We start from the raw sequence: 20,372 nt of genomic DNA, 5'->3' as shown, positions 1-20,372 counted from the left end.
TTGACCTGCCAAAAATCAACAACACTTCCGGATTCTCCAACTTTAGCGAAAGAATTGTCTGGGCGGAGTGTGTGAGAAGTTTGTATGTTTATAAAGGATTTTATTTGAGAAAAAATATCAAAAATTGCATATAAATATGTCGTTAGTAACAGTTCAACGTTCACCTACAAATTCAAGTAACAGTTCAACAATATCTGTCTCGGTAAGTAAATAATTTGACGTTTGTGCTAGGCCTAGGCCAGACTAGGCCTTTTGATTTTACCTCTCCGGTCGGGGCAGCGCAAACCGGGAAATTATGCAGACGATAGGAGTAGGGTGAGTAAACTTTGAAAGGGTGAATGGCGCATCGAAGTGTGTAGTATTTGATAAACAGCTGATAAAAATAATGTATGTATATCTAATGTTTATTTAAGAAGAAAACAAATCATACCTATGTTAATTTATCAATCAATTCCTTCTTAAAAGCAAAATCTTTTTTTACGAAATTATAAAAAATGACAGCATACAAAACTTTCATTTACAGTATTTAATACCATCGACATCAACTATGCATGGTGATAATTATCGGTCATAGATAGTCTGGTATATTAAACCAATATTAAATAATGATACGCCCTACTAGAGACCCCAACAAAATTATTTTATTCATTTACGATTAATATATCATGCGATTCATGGTTCTAGATTTTAATTTGTTTTTAAAAAAAATGAATTGAATTGTTTCCCCATTTTCAATAAATTTTTTTCAAATATACTTTAAAATATATTTTAGAATATTAATATAATATTAATATTCTAAAACATATTTTAAATTATTAGTTAATTAATATTATTGGCATTTTATTTGTTTTTATTGTTTCTCACATATGTTGTTATATGTTGTTGTATACAGAACAAGAATGAAATAAAAAATTATATCAAATAAAGATAAGACTTCTTTTAAAAGGGCATAGCCAGTACAGTACATTATTAACATCAATCATATCCAATCAGTGACATTCAGGCCCGTAGCCATGGGGGTTTTTATGGTTCGGGCGAATCTCCCCTTTACAGTGAACCCTCCTTAACCGACTGCAAACCCCCATCCCCGACATACCCAATACCTCACCCTCATCTCTGAAAATCCTCTAAATACATACCCCACAGTACAAAAGGTTATTTGTAAATTGAAAAATTTTGGGTGGGGGGGGGGGGGGAGGAGAGAAATCTGAACATCCCCTTAACAGATCCTGGCTACGCCCGTACTACGGCCCTGACATTACTTGTCTATTTTGTGTCTGCGGTCCCTTTAAACCAGACAGGTGAATCAGGATTTACTGTAAAACCAACATTGTACCAACTCCTCTATCTTGGCAAAACTAACTTAAACGTGTATACATTTTTGGTATCTCATCTCCTTGCATTATTTATCTAATTTTGTTTGTAACTTATTCAACTACTGTAGTACACGGTATACAAACCAGGTGGTTAGCACATAACTGTATTAATGTAACATAATTTGATTTCTTAGAGCCACTAGTTTACGTATGTACAGTATGAGGATTCCCCAGTATGACATGCTGTAATTGGTGCATTTAACCTCTGGTTCACCTTTATACAGGAAAACTTGACTTGATTTAAATTACCACTAGTCAACTAGTTGCCTTAATATTTTAAATTCAAAATGATGTATTGTTGAGTTTAAAATAATACTGACCCAGTGGAGTATTAAAGTGTCATTCCCAGGGATTAATCTATCAGAAAATTGCTTTTTTTGCCTTCTGTAAAATCAATTTGTGGTGGTAAATCATCATCATCATTTCAGATACAATTCATCATACTACATTTTTAGCATTCATACTGTTTTCTAACTGTTCTTTGCGATCGAGACCGGAATTAATTGGGGTTTTTGAAACCATTTTTTTTTTTGTGGAGACCCATTTCTGACTGGCAAGAAAAAACTGTTCTTGAAAAGATCGGTGTTCAAAACCGTATTTTCTGCTCAATAGAAACAGGCCCTAAAATATAGTTAGTTTTCTGTCAATTCCAAGCCCTTCCATAATTTAAATAATATAATAATATAAATAATTTTACTTAATATTTGTTTTAATCCAAAGGAGCCCTTCCCTATTGTGGTTTTACAATATCCTATTTTTAAGGTCATAGCACAAGGAAGCTGCTAGTTAAATAACATTTATAAACTAACCTGTGAAAATGTACTTTCAACTCATCAAAATTATACACCAATGATTATTATAATTAGCTTGGTGATTTCAGACACTTGCTTGTTATTCAATGAAGTCATGGTTCGATCTTTTTTTGGAGGTCACAGTACTCTATGATTTAAGAAATCTAGAGATCGTCTTGATGGCTATAAAATTAATACCTTTTCAATCTATGTAATACGAGGGTCAGAAACTTGTTTTTAATTATATAATCCGGGTTCGATCCTGTTTGTAGTCGTGAACAAGGAAGTGTAATTAGTGAAAGGAACAGTAGATTTTATTTACACGTTTGCACATTATGTTGAGGGTACTTTTTAATTCTATTGTATAGTACAGTCTGTGTTTGGTCTGTACTATTTAAATATTACATTACGTGTACTGTAGTGTAATACATTAAAGGTCATATAAACATCACAAGGAAGCTATGCACAGTATATTTACTGTACAGTACTATACAATTGATTCACTCAACAGTAGATTTCATATTTAAGACCCATTCCCTACGTTTTTTATATCTAATTTAAGGTCACAAACTACATTTAATGTAAAAATAAATACTATGGTCCTATTGAGATAACTTTGCTCGTCTTTAAATGGTAAAAAAATGTGAAAAATAAGTTGATTCTAATAATTTTAGCGGCCCGCTAAAAATCCCAACATCCATTGCGCACAGATTGATATCTCTATTTTTCTTCACCCACTTTTCGATCGATCGTGAGGCCGAAATAAATGGAAGACTCCTAACATTTCAGCGAAAATACTGGGTTTCCCAATCAACAAAGTCTAGCAAAAACAGAAAGACAATTAATGCAGCAACTATACAACGTCAGGTTAGGTATATAGCTAGTGTACGATGTCCGTACGTTATCGATGTTTACCAGCTAGGCCTACAAAACTAAGCCTAGCCACGAGAGGACATTCACCGTGAGCTACTTAGGTAGTGCATTGTTTCTCACTTTTTATCATAATTTACCATAAAACGTACATTTAAGACAAGGGATGACCTGGTTTAATGTTTTTAAAGTAATATATGCATTATTTCTACAAAACGTCACAAATTATAGGAAATGGGTCTTTAAATAATACATTTATGATGTAAACAGTATAATAATTGACATAAGCAGTTTAATTCGTCTAGGGCTTATATTCCAGGGTGTACTATTTCTGTATATCCCAGGGTAGGCTTGTATATCTCAGTGTGAGATTAATTGTACTGATCCCCATCCTAGTTTCTGCTTATCCGATACTTTATATTTTGGGTTGTATATGAATTTTGATATTCACAGAACAACAATTATAATGATATGTGATTCTTATTTATAGCAAGAAACTGTTTTTCCTATTAGTTTAGAATTTATTCATTTCTCTATAATCCTAGAGAATCCAAGTTATGACCTATCTGAATGTGACATTAATGTTTACAATGTTCATATTTATATCCAGTCAGAGATAAATGGTGATATATAATATATACTGTAAGTGTAAATTGAAATTGTACAGCATAAAAATGAAATTAAAAGGAAAAGGTGTAGTTTACTTCATATTCATACACATTTATTCAGTTATTTGACAATAACTGGGGCCCGCACTAGAAGCAATAGCTTGTCTACAATACAAATATGCAAAATACATAAAAATAAATACTTTCTGTGTTGCAGTACAAGTATACTGATTGTACAGTACATACTGTATGTACTGTAGTCTGTCTATTTTGGTCTATTGCAAGGGTCTAAACCGTTAAAATCAACACTACTCGCTATATTGGGTGTTGTCAATAGATATGTGGTATTAATGCCATGCTCGATATATTTAACACAATAGACTTAGTAAGACACCTGTGTTGTGATTCTGTTTTTAGCTACTGTCAGTACCTGTTGTTGAGGACTGATCATACAGCACTATAGATAGCTGTGTTTAAAACTATATTACAATTCAATTCAACGTAAACATTTATTTGCTTTCTTTCATCTTTCATAAACAATTGCAAAATATAGATTAATAAGGTTACTTACGTAGTATTGAATTTGAAATATATATTTAAAAAAAACATATCAATCAAACATCTTTATTTATCATATCTTTTATATTCAATTTCAATGGTGAACTTTTAATAAGTGCACATTACTATTAAAAAGCAATACTTCACCATACATCCTGAAAACTGTTTGCTAATTGTTGGTAAAGAACATACTTATGTAAATAAATGTATAAGGTGTGCTGAGAGGACGGTGCGGTGTGCTGAGAGGAGGGTGTGGTGTCCTGAGAGGAGTGTGTGGTGTGCTGAGAGGAGGCATGTGCCCAGTGGTTAGTTGGTTTGTTTCTCAACACTATCATAGACAACAGATCCCTGGTAAAGATAGTACTATACTGTAGCTAGAACAAAGATAGAACACAGGTTATATTTTAACTCTTTTTTTATTATTTTTTTTACAATTAAATTTGCCAATGACTATTCTAGGTAGAGGTACAGTACATGTCAAATCATACACCATAGAGCTGCAACAAGAATTTCATTTTGTGTTTTTCGATGCCATATTCTAAATATCACAAACAATGAACACATTGTTATTATGATCTAAATCGTGCTACGAAACAGTTTAAATTGATTGCTTTTATTACAAGTATAGGCTTTTCCAAGGTCTCATACAGTAAGTGCTTTGAAAAGATAAACATTGTTGAATTGTATTTTATTAATAATTGAACATTACATTTCAATGTCAAACAATCTAGGGGCTTGTTTCTACTGCAAAAAAATAACGGATTACTGTGTGAAAAAATTAAAATTCAAGTCTATTTCGTGCCTAGCTTACCTAGATAAACCGACAATAGCCCTTTCTCCTCGAAAAGCAAGATATACCTCAAAAAGAAATTTTCATTGAACACCTCTCTCCACAAATGGTATAATCCATGAATTATCCCTCAGGTGGGAGCCTCCCCACAAGCCACAATAAACCAGATAAATATCCAATCATGTTATAATGCCTTATTTAAACTTTTAGCTGCAATAAACAACGGTTATTTGATTGACCGTTGTTGACCTGTAGCATCTTGAATGTTTGACCGCCTGAGTGTATTACATTTTGGGTAATGTTAACATTGTGTGACCTGTAACATAATGACAGCCAGGAGCGTAATTCATTTTGGATAATATTAGCATTGTTCGTTAATCAGTCTCCCAGTTTTTTGGGAGAACAACAGTCAATTATAAAAATTATATTTTTTTAATCTATTTTCAATTTGTATGTAGAAACAAGCCCTATTATATAATTGAACATACAATAATTCAATGTCAAACAATCTAGGAAATGATGAGTATAGACAATGAAACAAATTACACTGTACCTTTCGTTTTTGTTGATTGATGACCTTCTTATGCAATCAATACCGGAAAGATCGCTTTTTCATTTTGGTTTTCAATGATACAGTAATTACTTTGCATATACACAGTATTATAGTAAATTGCTAACTATTGTCAGTAGTGGCCATTGGGTGTTGTTTCTGTTTGTTTCTATTTGTAATGTACAGTATTTGACCAAGAAACCAAAAGCTCTGTCTACAATATCAAACTAGTTTGACAAAAAAAGTGTGATGTACCCAAATATGGTAGTGATATAGCCAAATATGGTAGATATGAAATCATTGTGTCCATATATGGGCACATTTTTTTGTCACATAAAGTTGGATAGTGTAGACAGAGGTTAAGAAACACTTGAAAATGTATCAATGGTATTATACCAATAAATTGACAGTTTAGGAAATGATTGAGAAGAAAGTACAGTTACATACATTATATTCTGCCAAACGTTCACAGTACATGCATGGATTAAAGAATAGAAGGATATGCATCGACGTGAGATCAAGGGTTCCTTGACTCTCGCCGACAGACCGCGGACCGCCCACAATGTTATCAGTTTAATTAACCGCATGGTAACAACGAAACGGTCGCGTGCCTAATATATTGTTTACTGCACATGTGCAACGACATCTAACCTTGTTGGCTACGCTTCTTTCGCGCGTTCTTTGGTGGCATGATGTTTTAGCGCGCTAGCAACAACGGCGACGAACAATTTATACGACAAATTTAGTTATAACCTTTCTGATGAGGAATTGTAAATGCTATAATTGTAATTAGTATAGGTTTCTGCCGCGATTGATCTACGCTAATGTTTTTATGACATTAAAGTAGCATTTTATGACCTGTAGTAGCCCTACATCTGAGACAATATTGTTGTATCGGCCTAGCCCTACATGTAAAATTACAAAATCAGCAAGGATACTAGGCCTAGGCCTTTTCTTCTAGGCTTACTAGTAAACCATATGATTTGCCGACATTGATACTGCCTAGGTAGGCCTAGGCTAATCTTAAGTGTAGTAGATACAACGTGTAATCATGATCTATATACTCACCGTTGTCTTACTTCTTGTGTGAATAATAATAGGTACTTCGTTTTTTCGTGATTAAGTTTGCCCTGCGTGTACTTTTCAAAACGACCGCTAGGTAACGAATCGCAACTATACATAGCCAGCCAATCCCGGATCAGGGATCGCTGTTTTCATTCAATTAGACCCGATGATTGGATGTGGTGTGGATGACATAACCACTAGCCAATCACCAGGCACTACAATTTAAATATAATCACATCGATAATTAAGGAGATTTATGAAGAAACCACTGCTTAGCCATATATTAAAAACACGATTGTTGTATGGGTGAACACCGGCCACGCTAACAACATACATGGTCAAATGCATAATTTAATATTCTATAGATTAACGCAATTTTTAATGACAGAAGATGGCAGGCAAATAATGATAATTCAAATATAAAAATTGCATATTTTATTAATATTACTAACTACTTAAAATTACTAGTCGTAAGAAAGTGAACTTTTCGTAGTCCGATTGTGATGAAACTAAAACAGAATTATTCAGCAATATATTGTTGTTGTCAATTAATCATCGACGCAGACATGTCAATAGAACATTCAGACTGCGCATACGATTTCTACATGGTTACGTTTTGGTCTCAAAAAAGGTAACAGTTGATTCGCAGCGTTTTACAGAGGGCCGCGGTTAGAGACACGGAGTTCAATGAGCGTGTTTGTTTGATTGGCAGCAGTGCTTTAGTATAGGCAAGCGCGTTGTAAAATCGTTTGATGTCACCGTCGATGCATATCCTTCTATTCTTTAATCCATGGTACATGTACCTATTTCCTTATCCACATACCAGTGTATTCTTTTTGAACTATGGTATTATTTTGATTTGAAAGCTTTCCTTTTTGTCAACAAATAGTATGCCTTATATGGAGTTGCTACCAGCCATATTTCAGGGGGTTTTAACAATTTTTTATGAATTACTGTAGATAGTAAGTTATTCATTCGTTGATACAAAGGGTCGCTTTATTTCGGGTGGTTTGAATTTAGAGAGGACCTGGTTTTTAAGGAATTTACTTAGGTTGGAAATTTGTATAAAAGGCTGGTGTTAAGCCTGGAGAGCACTGGACTTAATTTGGTCAAATTAAAACACTCACTAGCTAAATTTAAAATGATAGTTAAGATTCCCCTTTGGGGTTAAATAAACCAAGCAAACAGTTAACTGTACTGAACACTCTATGCTCATTAGAACTGAACTTACAGTACTAGGACTTCGTAAAACTAAATCATGCTATAAAGTCCAATACCATAATGAAAAATAATGATTGGTCGTGTTTAGTTTGAATGAGTTATTCACTCAATAACTTAGATTTAACATTTTTTAAACCAGTCCAGTGTGAACAAAGATTCATGTTCTTATTTTATTGTGGAAGAAAATAAATGTTGATTTGAGATTTAGTTCAACAGGTACACAGTACTCATTGAATTAAATGGGTGTGGTTTTTTTTTTCACCTGTAGCTAGTTATCAAGAAAGTGCAGGTACTGTAATTACAGTAACATTTCCTCAATAAGTCAACAGGATTCTTTGCAGACCTACTTTCATACTGTGTTCTTTGTTCTACTGTATGTTTGGTCGATATACTGTACTTGTTGTAAACATTTTCCATTTATTTGTAGTAATAATAACAATGATAATAATACCTTCAAATGTATTAAGTTTATTTATTGTTTACTAATATGTTTATTAACTAGACTACATGTTTATTGTTAGACATTCATATCGCCTAAAAAGGAGAGAAGAAACTACAGTAGAACCAGAGAAGAGTTAAATTATAATTAATTACAATATAATTTAACTTTTCCCTGGTAGAACTTATAACTACAGTATATGAATATCCCCAATTGCGTAATTAACCCACCCTCATATTGGTGACCACACCCATAAACTATACAGTAGCTCTGAACATTATTTGTTGTTGATAATTCACTAATTTAAGAATATTTATTTTCATTTTAACCTAATAATCTATGCTACTGTAGTATAATATTAATATTTAATTTTGTTGGCGTGGAATATACATTTATCTGGTTTTCTGTCGTTGAATAAAAATAACATAACACAATTCTGATGGTTTTTAGTATAACATAACTAAACATTAACAACATGATAGAATTCTTGTAAGAAATTATACTTTTTAGCACATTTTTTAAGTGAATTTCACTACAAGCAATATTGAATGGTTTGGTCACTGAATCAGTTGTACAACATGAAATTACATTTTCACCTTTTCATTTACCTGCGCTACATCATTGACCTCATGTTGACCTCAATCCGTGTCCGCCTCGCATATATCTACTTATCTATAATGAATGACTAACAGATATTTTTTTTTTGATTATAATGTTTTTTGATGATAAAGTAGAAAGATAACAAGAACTAAACTACAATAAAATGATAGATAAGTATCTCCAGAGATTACAAAGAAAACATTAGTATCAATATTATAACTGTATAGTATACTGGCTTTGTCTGGCATAACATGTAATTTACATAATGCGTTTCTGTGTGATACAGCTGATTGTACATTTGCTTCAAGATTGTATCATAAATAATAATAATATGTAATGCATTAATATCAACATCATTACTACAGGTCTTCGGTATATTTAAATTAACTATAAAACTACAGTTGTGAAATTTGCAAATTTTAATTTTGAGAAATTACTGAGATAGTCTGCCCTTTTTTTACGTACATTTATAAGAATAACATTAACAAGAGTTTAGAATGAGGAGATTCATAAGAGTCATGGAAACGATTAGCGTACGCAATGTCTACCCAAGACGAATAGCGTAACGGATGATGATGATGATGATAAGAATCTAAGATAGGATGTAGTATTTTTACACATACAATACATTTGGTCATCATTAAAGATGTATTCCGCCCCGCCCCGCCCCGCCCCGCCCCCCAAAAAAGCATGAAAAATGAAGATTAATAAAAAAACCTTGAATAGGCCATTTTGTAGTTTTAACAAAATTAATCACTTCCGTAGAAAAAAACCCCAAAAAAATAATGTTTCACTTATAAAACTTTGGTCAAAGTGAATAACTAATGTGTCATTAAAATGGCATATTAAAAAAAAAATCATTTTTTCAGAGGAATAATATATTTAAGTATACAGATTATAATAATGTTCAATAATAATTTTGTTTTCTTTTGTACTTTACAAGTACAGTAGTTAAACCTATACTACTATACATTAGCAACAGTGAAATTTATTTTCACCAAATTTACTTCCCTATGGTTCGGTAGAATTACAAGTAAAATGTACACATATTTTTTATTCAGAGCAGATTTTATGTACCGTAGATGGCAGGTTCTACATTTTCTTATAAATGATTTTGATTTTTATAATAAATGAAATGAATTTTATCATATTACAGGATAATGAAGATGAGGTAGATAATGAGAAAAGAATCAAGAAAATCAGGTACAGTCATCTAATTATCAATTTATTTCCAAATAAAATCGCCTGTTTTTTTTTTTTGTCAATAAAAACCTTTATAGGGTCTGGGTTTAAATAGTGTACATGTTAGTGTACTATAGCTATACTCTATTGTTTTTTTAGCTGATCCTATTCATTGTATATTTCAATAGATATGACAATAAATGTAAGATCAAAATCTGTTTCTGCTGCATAATACTGTTTATTATAATGACCATAAAATTATTAGAAAATAGATTTTAAAATGTAATTTTTATATTGACCGCAAGTTTTTTCTCCCAAAAACTGATTATCAATGTGCTCGAGCATGCGGTCAAGATGACTCAACGTCACAGCGATCAATCAGACAACAAATTATTTTGCGTTGCAGCTAAAAGTTGTGCTGTGTTAATATTTTTATAAATTCTGTGATCACTAAACACACACTATTTGTTGAATTTCTTATTTGATTGTTGTTATCCACTAATTATATTTCTACAGTGTTAATGAAAGCTTCTTTGCCGTTAAAGGAGCAGCGCTAGTTCTTTCACATAGTAGTGAAATACCTGTAAGACATATCACTAAACATCCAGGTAGGTATCTATGACTCCTTTAATTCTGGGTTCTCAATAAATGTAATAGACAGTGATGAAGGAAATCTAAAGCTCTGTCTACACTATCAAACTAGATTGACAAAAAAGTGTTATGTGCCCAAATATGGTAGTGATATGACATCATCATGTCACATAAAGTTTAATAGTGTAGAGCCTAATGATGTTTTTTTTTACATTGAGACTGTTTGGTTATACTCTAGACTGAACATAATTTCCACAAAAATATGCTGTGGCAGCATATCCAGGGTTCTGAAAAGAAATGATATTTTTGGTGGTTTGTGGTGATGCACCCACTTGAGGGTTTCTTTAGTTTGGTGTGGTTTGTGACCATTTATAGAGAAGGTGTGAATGAATTTGTTACTTTTCGAGTTTATAGTTCTCCCTTCGAGGAAAATAAGCTACCGGTTTATACAGATAAAGCGACTACCATCCCAACTGGTGGTTTCGCTCATTACGTACAGTATCCTTGGTAGGAGAATCCAGTTAAAGATGTATACAAACATGGTCAGAGCGTGAATTTTAACAAATGTTGTCAATGAGAAAAGGTGTTGGTTTTTAAGGACAAAGTGTGCACTCTATCCCCAATCCATCTCTTATTCAAATCCAAAATGTTATTACCATTTAAAGCCTGGATACTCAATGCAATATGGCATTTTAAGGTAATAGGACCTGCACATTTTATATAAACTACTTTTATTACACTATTACTGTATAATAACACTGTCATGAGATACATTTTGATTTTAATGATACCTTTTAAGGAAGGTGCATAAAAGAAATTTAACCAAGAACAATAGCACATTTAGAGTGCAAAGGATGTAATGAAAATCTGGTTGAAATCAAAACATAATGTCGGTATATTTTACCACAGTTTATAACGCCATAAGGAATCAATTTATGTTAGATTGCCTCTTATATCAAAAATGAATCTCAAACACCAGTTTTTGTGGAATAAGTTCTGCATAAAGCTTTAAAAAATGTATGTTACCAGGCCAATGATTATTGTTCGTCTTCTTTCCCAATTTTAAAACTGTAACGAGCGGTAACGGTAATTACAATATAGAATCTGTGTTATTCCTTGTGACTATTTACACACAACGCGTAACAGACGTGCTGTTTCCGCTCAAGATGGATACAGATACTACGTAGGACAGGCTATGCGGTTTACCACTAACCATTAACGCTCATCTGTGTAAATTGGCCGTAACAGTATTACGAGAATGTTGAACCATTGAGGACACTACTGTATTATTATTATCTTAAATAAAATTGTATGTTTTGTTTTTGCCTTGACTAGTTTGATAGTGTAGACAGAGCTTCACTCATTTGAATTCATTGACCCAGAGTTCAACAAACACTAAACAGGAATCGATATAGTATAGAAAAAAAGTCAAAAAAATAAACATTGCTATCTGAATGCTTTTGTGCTTTGTTTTGTACAGTGTACATAGTAACCAGTTGAAGGACTGTCTAACCCCTCTGTTTGTCTAGACATGGCTTAATAACATTATTATGTTTTTCCATAGTATTGTATATGAATGTTATAGTTACTGTACACTCATAGCCATTAGCTGTTGGTTGGCATTGGGAGCTTTGTCAGAATATTCATTTTTTCATTCCATCTTGGTGTTAAGCTCTGTCTACACTATCAAACTAGTTTGACAAAAAAAGTGTGATGTGCCCAAATACAGTAGTGGAATTCCCAAATATGGTAGCGATATGACATCATGTCCATATATGGGCACATCACATTTTTGTTGTCACAAAGTTTGATAGTGTATATAAGACTTAAGATACTAATACTACAGTAGACCCTATTGTATAAATACATACACCTTACGATCTTAAAACATGTATTTAAAGTGTCTCCATAATAATTATGGGTGTCCAAAACAAGCCAGTTTTCTACTATGTCCATAGATTAAAAAAACTTGCATTTCCAAAACGATAGAGCTATAAATAGCTCCAAAACTTTACACTTACTAAATAAATCTTCCTTAAAAATGGCTACAATTGTTTTCTACACTTCTTTAATAATTCTATGTTATTAATAAAAAAATATTGCTTTGTCAGTAAAGGTTATTTTCAAATTAGACATATTTGACTTTGCTTTATTAGCTACTCAAATGGCTAGCAAAAGCAAGGAGTATTTCGAGGAGGAAGATCTCCTTAAAATAAACCAGTTAAATAAGCCTTAGGAGATATATATGACAGTCCTGCGAAGCATTGAACCTTGATACTATAATACACCTGATGGAGTATTGTGTAGTAGACTTATTGGATGAATAACCAATGATAAATACACTGGAAAAATGTCTTTGATTGTTCTATAATATGGAGTAATGTTGATACACCAGAGATCTGAAACCAACTTCCTCATTCCATCCGTTACACTCCATCCCCTTTTCAATTCAAATCTCTCCTGAAAACTCACCTATTTTAATAGTTATTCTTTTCATGTTGCCATGTGAGACTCCGGTAAAAAGCACTTTATAAATGTTCAATATTAATATTATTATATTATTATTATGCATTATGATATTAATTATGTTGTTGAATGAGTACATAGTTTTTACACTTCATCTCTACCAAAGCATTAGAAAAGAATTGCTGTATCATAATATATTATATTTCTGGATACCTTAGACTGTCCCAATAATTCATTGTTCAAAATCTTGGTTGTCATTTCTGTCATCCTATTGTCTCATTCCCGGATCATGAGTAATTTGAAGTGAGCCCTCTATTTTTTAGACCTAGAATATTTGTCAAAAATATTTTGTTTATTTTTAGTATGTTTTTATTGACTGTATTGAAATATTATTTGATTAACTTTGTTGTTTTTTTTCTGTTAATAGTAATTGGAGAACTTCAGTTTCATTTACAGAGTATATTTTATCTTCTACGTTCAAAAGATTCAATCAAATTAGTAAGTTCATTATTTTTAAGAAAATGAGTAGAAAACATAGAAGTATTATAAACATAATCTCATAATCCCATCATTGTAGTTACCTAGTGGAACCTAGTTTTTAAATACCTCTATGGTATACATGTTGAAGAAGAAGAAAGTGAAAGGGATCACCTTAGAATATATTTAGAAAACGAGTATATAAACTATGCTATGTTTTAAAAAATACAAGGAATGGGATCATCTCAGAATCTCCAACCATATTTTAAAGAAATACAAGTAATGGGATTGCTTCATAACATTTTTATTACTTGTCAAAAATTTGCCAAGTATAGTACTTGTTTTGTTTTTTAGCACGATAGCGTCCACAATATTTCAGTTATTGTCCTAAATGTTTGAGTGGTAATAGCTATATACTTACAAAATATATGGCGCCTATTGATTTTCAGGAAAATTGATATATTGGTCACATCACAAAAGCTTATATAAACTTGTATCTTCCATATGAGATATTAATTAGCACGCCCTCTGTATTCTTTTAACATGGACCGAAATATCAAGTAGTGAGCCCTCTCTTTCCGAATATAGTTTTCCCTGATATATTTTGCCAAGTACTTCACTCAGTTTCTGTGTCCTTTTATTTTTAGTATTAAGAATTACAATATAGTATTAGTATATATGCTTTTTTTTTTTCAGGCTGTCCGCCTAGAAAGCATTCATGAGGGGCGACTGCGATACATGGTTCTAGTTTCATGTATGGGTCGTGAAGACACTGAGGAGAATGTCATATTGGGTATAGATATAGGAGAGAAGGGTTCAACGATTGGCTTAGTGCAAGAGATATATACAACTACTTGTATTGTCTTAGATGGTGATGGGTAAGGAATCGGGTCAACATTATTCTACTGCAATTACTGCAGTAATACTTTTATTAATGTACTATCATACGATTTCAGTTGATGAGACAATCACTACAGTATGATTGCAAAAAAAAGACGATTAAAAATATCATAAAACTTCTGCAATTTTCAGGAGAATTGAGAGGACTGACAGTAGTACTATTTATCTATTTCATTCTATTCACAATATTCTTCTTAAGCTCTGTCTACACTATCAAACTAGTTTGACAAAAAAAGTGTGATGTGCCCAAATATGGTAGTGATATGCACCCAAATATGGTAGTGATATGGTAATGACATCATCCTGTACGTATATGGACACCTCACATTTTGTTGTCACATAAAGTTTGATAGTGTAGACAGAGCCTTAAACTTCCCTGAAATTTAAAATATTTATTTAGGTATTAAATGTTTTTAAATTTTTCAGTGGTTTCAGTGTTTCAAATCAAGCGTCAACTCACATATACAAACCAGTGTCCGTACAGGCAATGTGGTTAGTAGTCTTTTTTTTAGTAATTTTACATCAAATAAACAAACTCTGGTATAGATCCTCTGACATACAATGTTTGTCTTCAAATATTTTGTACATACATTAGATCCCATGGGTTTACAATTTTTTAATAATAAAAACCTAATTAAAGAAGCTCCGCACTGCAAGAATTCATTTTGAATACACCAGAACCTCTCCTTTTGGTCAGGGACATTGCTATTTATAGGAACTCTTTCCTGGATGAGAGTAAATATATATTTTGACACTATGGCCAACCCCTATTAAAGGAGACACCCGTATTAAAGGGGACATTTTGTTATGTCTGAAAAGTGTCCCCTTAATAGGTGCTCTACTGTACTCTTAAGCTTGGTTCCCACTAGCGGCGCAAAATAACGCAACCTACGCAATGTAAGAAAATGCCCTTCTAATAATTGTGTTTTCCCCCGCCCGCGTGAAATCAAACCTGCGATTTTTGCAGCACTATTGCGTCGTCGGTTCCCACTTGTGATTACGCAATACATCACTTTGCGTCAATACGTCGCTGTGTTGCGTTCTAGTGGGAACCACGCTTTAATAGCCTAAAGCTATACATTCATTTGCATATCTACTCATAAAACTCTTTCTCCTCATCACAAATGTATGGCTAGTATGCCTTTAATATGTACTGTTGATTCTCTTAGGTCAGCATTCCAAGCCTTGCACAGAGCGAGTATGAGAGCCAGACGGAACAATTACATCCCAGATGGACTAAACCATTCCTGGACAGGGTATTACAGGAGCAGTGTTAGATCGACTGAATCATGTATCAACGAATGGGATTACATCAAGGATATTGTTGTCCTTCGTCCTGAACATCACACTATTCTCAGCTTTGTGTATGTGACAATGAAAATTAACATTTATTTTTGTTTAAAGCTCTGTCTACACTATCAAACTTATACCATATATGGACATGATGATGTCATATCACTACCATATTGAGCATATATATAATATAATAGGGATAATACTGTAATTTCGAAACGGTGAATTCTTCTTCTAAAACTGATTATTTTTGTTTTTCAGCAAAGAAATCTATGCAGGTTTATGTCGACCGTCCGAGAAAGACATTTTACACAGATTGATCCGAGTGAAGTTAAAAGAAATAATGTTGGAGGTTGACCTCGACGAAATAACATGTAGACAGGTGAACAAATTTAAACCAATAATTTGGTATTTAAAGCTCAAACTTTATGTGATGTGCCCATATATGGACATGATGATGCCATATCACTACCATATTTGAGCATATCACTACTATATTTGGGCACATCACACTTTTTTTGTCAAACTTGTTTTATAGTGTAGACAGAGCTTAATGCTAACTTCTTGATAGATATCTTCCCAAGGATATCTGACCCAACACTTTTCTTCCAGAGTTTTCTCATTTTGCAAACTAAAGAATTAAATATTCTTGCAAATAAATGAATTATGGAAATAATTGTTTGACCTTCTGTTTAAATGTTTTCATTTTCTCTTTTCAGATTCGGCTACAGTTGGAAGATCGAATGGATAAAGATTTAAAAGAATACAAAGGCTTTATTGACGAGCAGATGCTGTTGATACTGGGTCAGATCGATGCTCCTTCACTTATATTTGACTACTTATACCTAGTAAGCCTTTTTCTCCTATACATTAATTCTATATTAATACCATAAATTATATATTTCACCATATGGCCTGGCTACAAAATTTAGTAAAATTTACTACCTGTAATTGTACTGTATTGATGGCTTGGTATCTGAATTCTAGCCTAAATTAGGACATTGGATTTAAAGAAGGAATTTACTATGTCTAAAGGCCCATTTACACAGACGTAATAAAAATATAGAATCTATGTTATTTCTTATGACCATTTAAACAAAATGCGGAGTGGACGGGCGTTTTCCGCTCAGGTGGATGCAATTTCTACGCGGTTTCCGCTTTCCATTACCGCTCGTCTATGTAAATTGGCCTTAATGCAGAACTGTTTTTATAATTCCAGGGTTCTGAGTGGAATGCATCGAACTACGATGAGCTAGAAGAAAATCAGTAAGATTTTTTTAAACCTTAAAGCACAATGTACTAAATCATTGAAATAGTAGTAGTAGGATCCAGCGTGCACTCTCTCTTTTGACAGCTGAAATAAATTGTAATTGAAACTACTGTCGAGTAGCTTGCGTCAGGGTGTTGAGTAATTGGTCAGATGTTTTGCCCTACTCTGACGTAATGTGTACTTTGTAGAATTGAGAATATTTGCGAAAATGTAATTCTCAGGTGGGCCTCGAACCTACAACCTCCAGAACACTGGCGTTCATACCTCTAGACCACCAAGCTTGCGCTGATGACTAGGGGTTAGATTCGTGACTAAGTAAGCAGCAGGTACTGCACCAACAGGATTGTAATTGTTTGTAACTACCTGAGAATTTGTTTTGCATTATTGTCGATGTACTTAATAGTATAAAGTACAAATTACGTCAGAGTAGGGCAAAACCTCTGACCAAAAGTTAAAATAAAGTTATAAACTAATTGATATCTATTTTGACAGACTGTTAACATTAAATTAACAATATGTACTGTTGTTTAATTTCTAGAATTGGCCACATTCTGAATATCACCAAGGAAATTGACAACTTTTTTCCATCAACCATAACATATCATAATGTCCGTGAATATGATATTGAATCCACATATCTACTGAAGTACTGGGATGATACATATAAGTTTATCAAAAGTGCCAAGTAAGTTCACCTATTTCATTTGTTTTGTTTCATTGATTTTGTTAATTGATTATTCATTAATTTTTAAACTTTACTCATTAACAGACTAACAAACTTAAGCTCTGTCTACACTGTCAAACTAGTTTAAGATAAGATAAGATAAGATAAGATAACTTTTATTGATCCTCAAAAAGGAAATTCATTGCTCGTCATATTAACAAAGAAAACACAATAAAAACAAATATAGCATAAAACCATTAATATAAAAACATCTAAAAGATTACAATATAAAATTATCTTCTTGACTTCCTGTTGTACTGGATGATACCGGAGGGAATAAAGGATTTAGCAAATCGATTTGTTTTCACACCGAGGAGCCTCAGTCTACCACTTGGATTAAGTTGGTCTATTATCACTTTGTGGAGAGGATGAGAGGCATCCAACTCAATGCGTTCGAAATCTTTCTGGAGGTGTTCTAGGTGCACATCGGTAAAGGAAGGCAGTTCCAGACCAATCATTTTACCAGCCCGACGGATGAAAGTTTCAAGGCGTCCTTTATTCCCTCCGGTAACATTACCAGCCCAACAGGAGAGGCAATACGTCCAAACACTACATATAACGGATCTATAGAACGAAAGTAACATCAAATCACAGGAGTTAAATTTATATAAAGTTCTCATACAATACATTCTGGGACTTAATTTTTTGCTGATGAAGTCTATATGGTCTCCCCAACTCAGTTTATCATTGAAAACAATTCCTAGATACTTGTACTGGTCAACAATTTCAATTTCTTTACCTTTGATAGTGATTGGTTGAAAATTAAATTTATGTTTAGTCCTAAAATCAATGATCATCTCCTTTGTTTTTGATGCATTTATTTGGAGATAATTATCGTCACAAAATTTAACAAATCTTTGTATTTCGCTACGATAATTTTCATCATTGTTTGAAACTATGAGACCAATAGTACTAGTGTCATCAGCGAATTTAACAACGGGGCAAAGCTCATCATTTAAAGATCTGTAATCCGCCGTATACAAGGAATATAATTTAGGTGCGTTGACAGTACCCTGAGGAACACCGGTGTCAGAGGTTACGATTTCTGACTTAACACCATTAATATTAACAAATTGTTTTCTATCACAAATGAAATTTAAAACTAAACGAACAATCGGACGGGGAAACTCCATATTCAACATTTTGTCTGCTAAGATATGGGGTTGTATGGTATTAAACGCAGATTGAAAATCAAAATACATAATACGTGCCGAGTGGCCTTTCTTTACATTATCTAGATGTGAATACAATTTATGTAATTTAAAATAAATCGCATCACTGGTACTACGGAGTGATCGGTAAGCAAATTGCAACGGGTCTAACACTTTTTCAGCATAAGGTTGCATAATTTTTAAAATAATACGTTCCAATATTTTCATCGCGACAGACGTGAGTGCAACGGGTCTCAAATCATTCATGCTGTTAATCTTAGGTTTCTTAGGTACCGGTATTATGCATGAAAGTTTCCAAATATATTGACAAAAAAGGTGGGATGTGGCCAGATATGGTAGTGATATGCCCAAATCTGGCAGTGATATGACATCATCATGTCCATATATGGGCACATCACATTTTTTTTTTACATAAACTTAGTGTGATAGTGATAGTGTAGACAGTTTTAAACGAATGTATGTAATGACTTTGTTCAAATGTATTTTTAGAATGGCTGGTTCCAAAATATTGGTGCATTGCAAGATGGGTATCAGTAGATCTGCTTCCTCTGTAAGTAATGTTTCTACTTAGAGACTAAGTGATTCTACTGCAGTTACTGCAGTATTATCTCTTTAACTCTGTTTTTCCATTTATTTAACAGTATTTGTATAATCATACAGCATATACAGCGACTACAGCTACCTCATAAACATCTAAATTGAAACTAAAATCATACATTACTGCAGTAATACTCTGGCTACTGCAGTAGATTAATTTTGACATGATCCCTTAGTAAATTCAACCTGTTAGTGGCGGTTTCATCGCTGTTGGTTGTGAACTGAATAAAATAAATAAAGTTACAGAAACTGATCCTAAAAAATACAGTACTTGCAAATACAAATATATTTATTCATCAAATCACAAATCACAATAAAAAGATAGTATGTACAATGTTTCAGGAAAATGATCAAATGGGGTCTCAGGAAACCAGGAGGTTTGTATAACCCCAGATTACTTTAAAAAGAAATTATATACATTATAGATACACGACTGCATTAATAGACGACACTACATCATACCGGTATTTAAAGGTGTTTGTGCTGTAACCCACTTTAGTAGAGTGGCAGAAACTAATATATTGACTATCATTTTAAATCTTATTTTGTTTGGTTTTATTTAGGTGATAGCTTATATCATGAAAGAGTACAAATGGCCAATGAAGCGGGCATTTGATTTTGTAAAGGGTAAACGAAAATGTATCAAACCCAACACTGCCTTTATGAACCAGCTAGTTGAGTACCAAGGAATTCTAGATGCGAGGTAAAATCTTCTGTTTGATTTCAATTATATACTTTGCAATCATATCTATGTCAAATCTTTTGATAAAAAATAAGGTTTTGGTTTTTTCAATAGATGTACCAAAATATATATCATGTATATTTATATATT

General features: G+C 32.8%; 2 protein-coding genes across 5 annotated transcripts in view; both read left to right on the top strand.

Moving 5' to 3' along the window:
- LOC144834680 (CDP-diacylglycerol--inositol 3-phosphatidyltransferase-like) overlaps positions 1–20,372 on the top strand; it is a 107,577-nt gene that overhangs the window by 41,213 nt on the left and 45,992 nt on the right. The gene's annotated exons all lie outside the window — the stretch shown is intronic.
- Positions 30–20,372, top strand: part of LOC144834672 (protein phosphatase Slingshot homolog 1-like) — a 58,176-nt gene continuing 37,833 nt past the window's right edge. For all 4 annotated transcript variants that reach the window (XM_078689559.1, XM_078689560.1, XM_078689561.1 and 1 more), the window contains exons 1-13: positions 30–202; positions 10,025–10,071; positions 10,567–10,658; positions 13,535–13,605; positions 14,281–14,462; positions 14,911–14,976; positions 15,654–15,848; positions 16,039–16,159; positions 16,497–16,625; positions 16,997–17,043; positions 17,586–17,732; positions 19,433–19,493; positions 20,104–20,243. In XM_078689559.1, the coding sequence (XP_078545685.1) occupies positions 137–202; positions 10,025–10,071; positions 10,567–10,658; positions 13,535–13,605; positions 14,281–14,462; positions 14,911–14,976; positions 15,654–15,848; positions 16,039–16,159; positions 16,497–16,625; positions 16,997–17,043; positions 17,586–17,732; positions 19,433–19,493; positions 20,104–20,243 (1,364 nt within the window). In that variant the 5' untranslated portion in view covers positions 30–136. The remainder of the gene's footprint in view (positions 203–10,024; positions 10,072–10,566; positions 10,659–13,534; positions 13,606–14,280; positions 14,463–14,910; positions 14,977–15,653; positions 15,849–16,038; positions 16,160–16,496; positions 16,626–16,996; positions 17,044–17,585; positions 17,733–19,432; positions 19,494–20,103; positions 20,244–20,372) is intronic.

This window comes from Antedon bifida, chromosome 2, assembly GCF_963402885.1.
Source record: "Antedon bifida chromosome 2, ecAntBifi1.1, whole genome shotgun sequence".
NCBI classification, from domain to species: domain Eukaryota; kingdom Metazoa; phylum Echinodermata; class Crinoidea; order Comatulida; family Antedonidae; genus Antedon; species Antedon bifida.
This window is presented reverse-complemented; position numbering and strand designations above follow the sequence as displayed.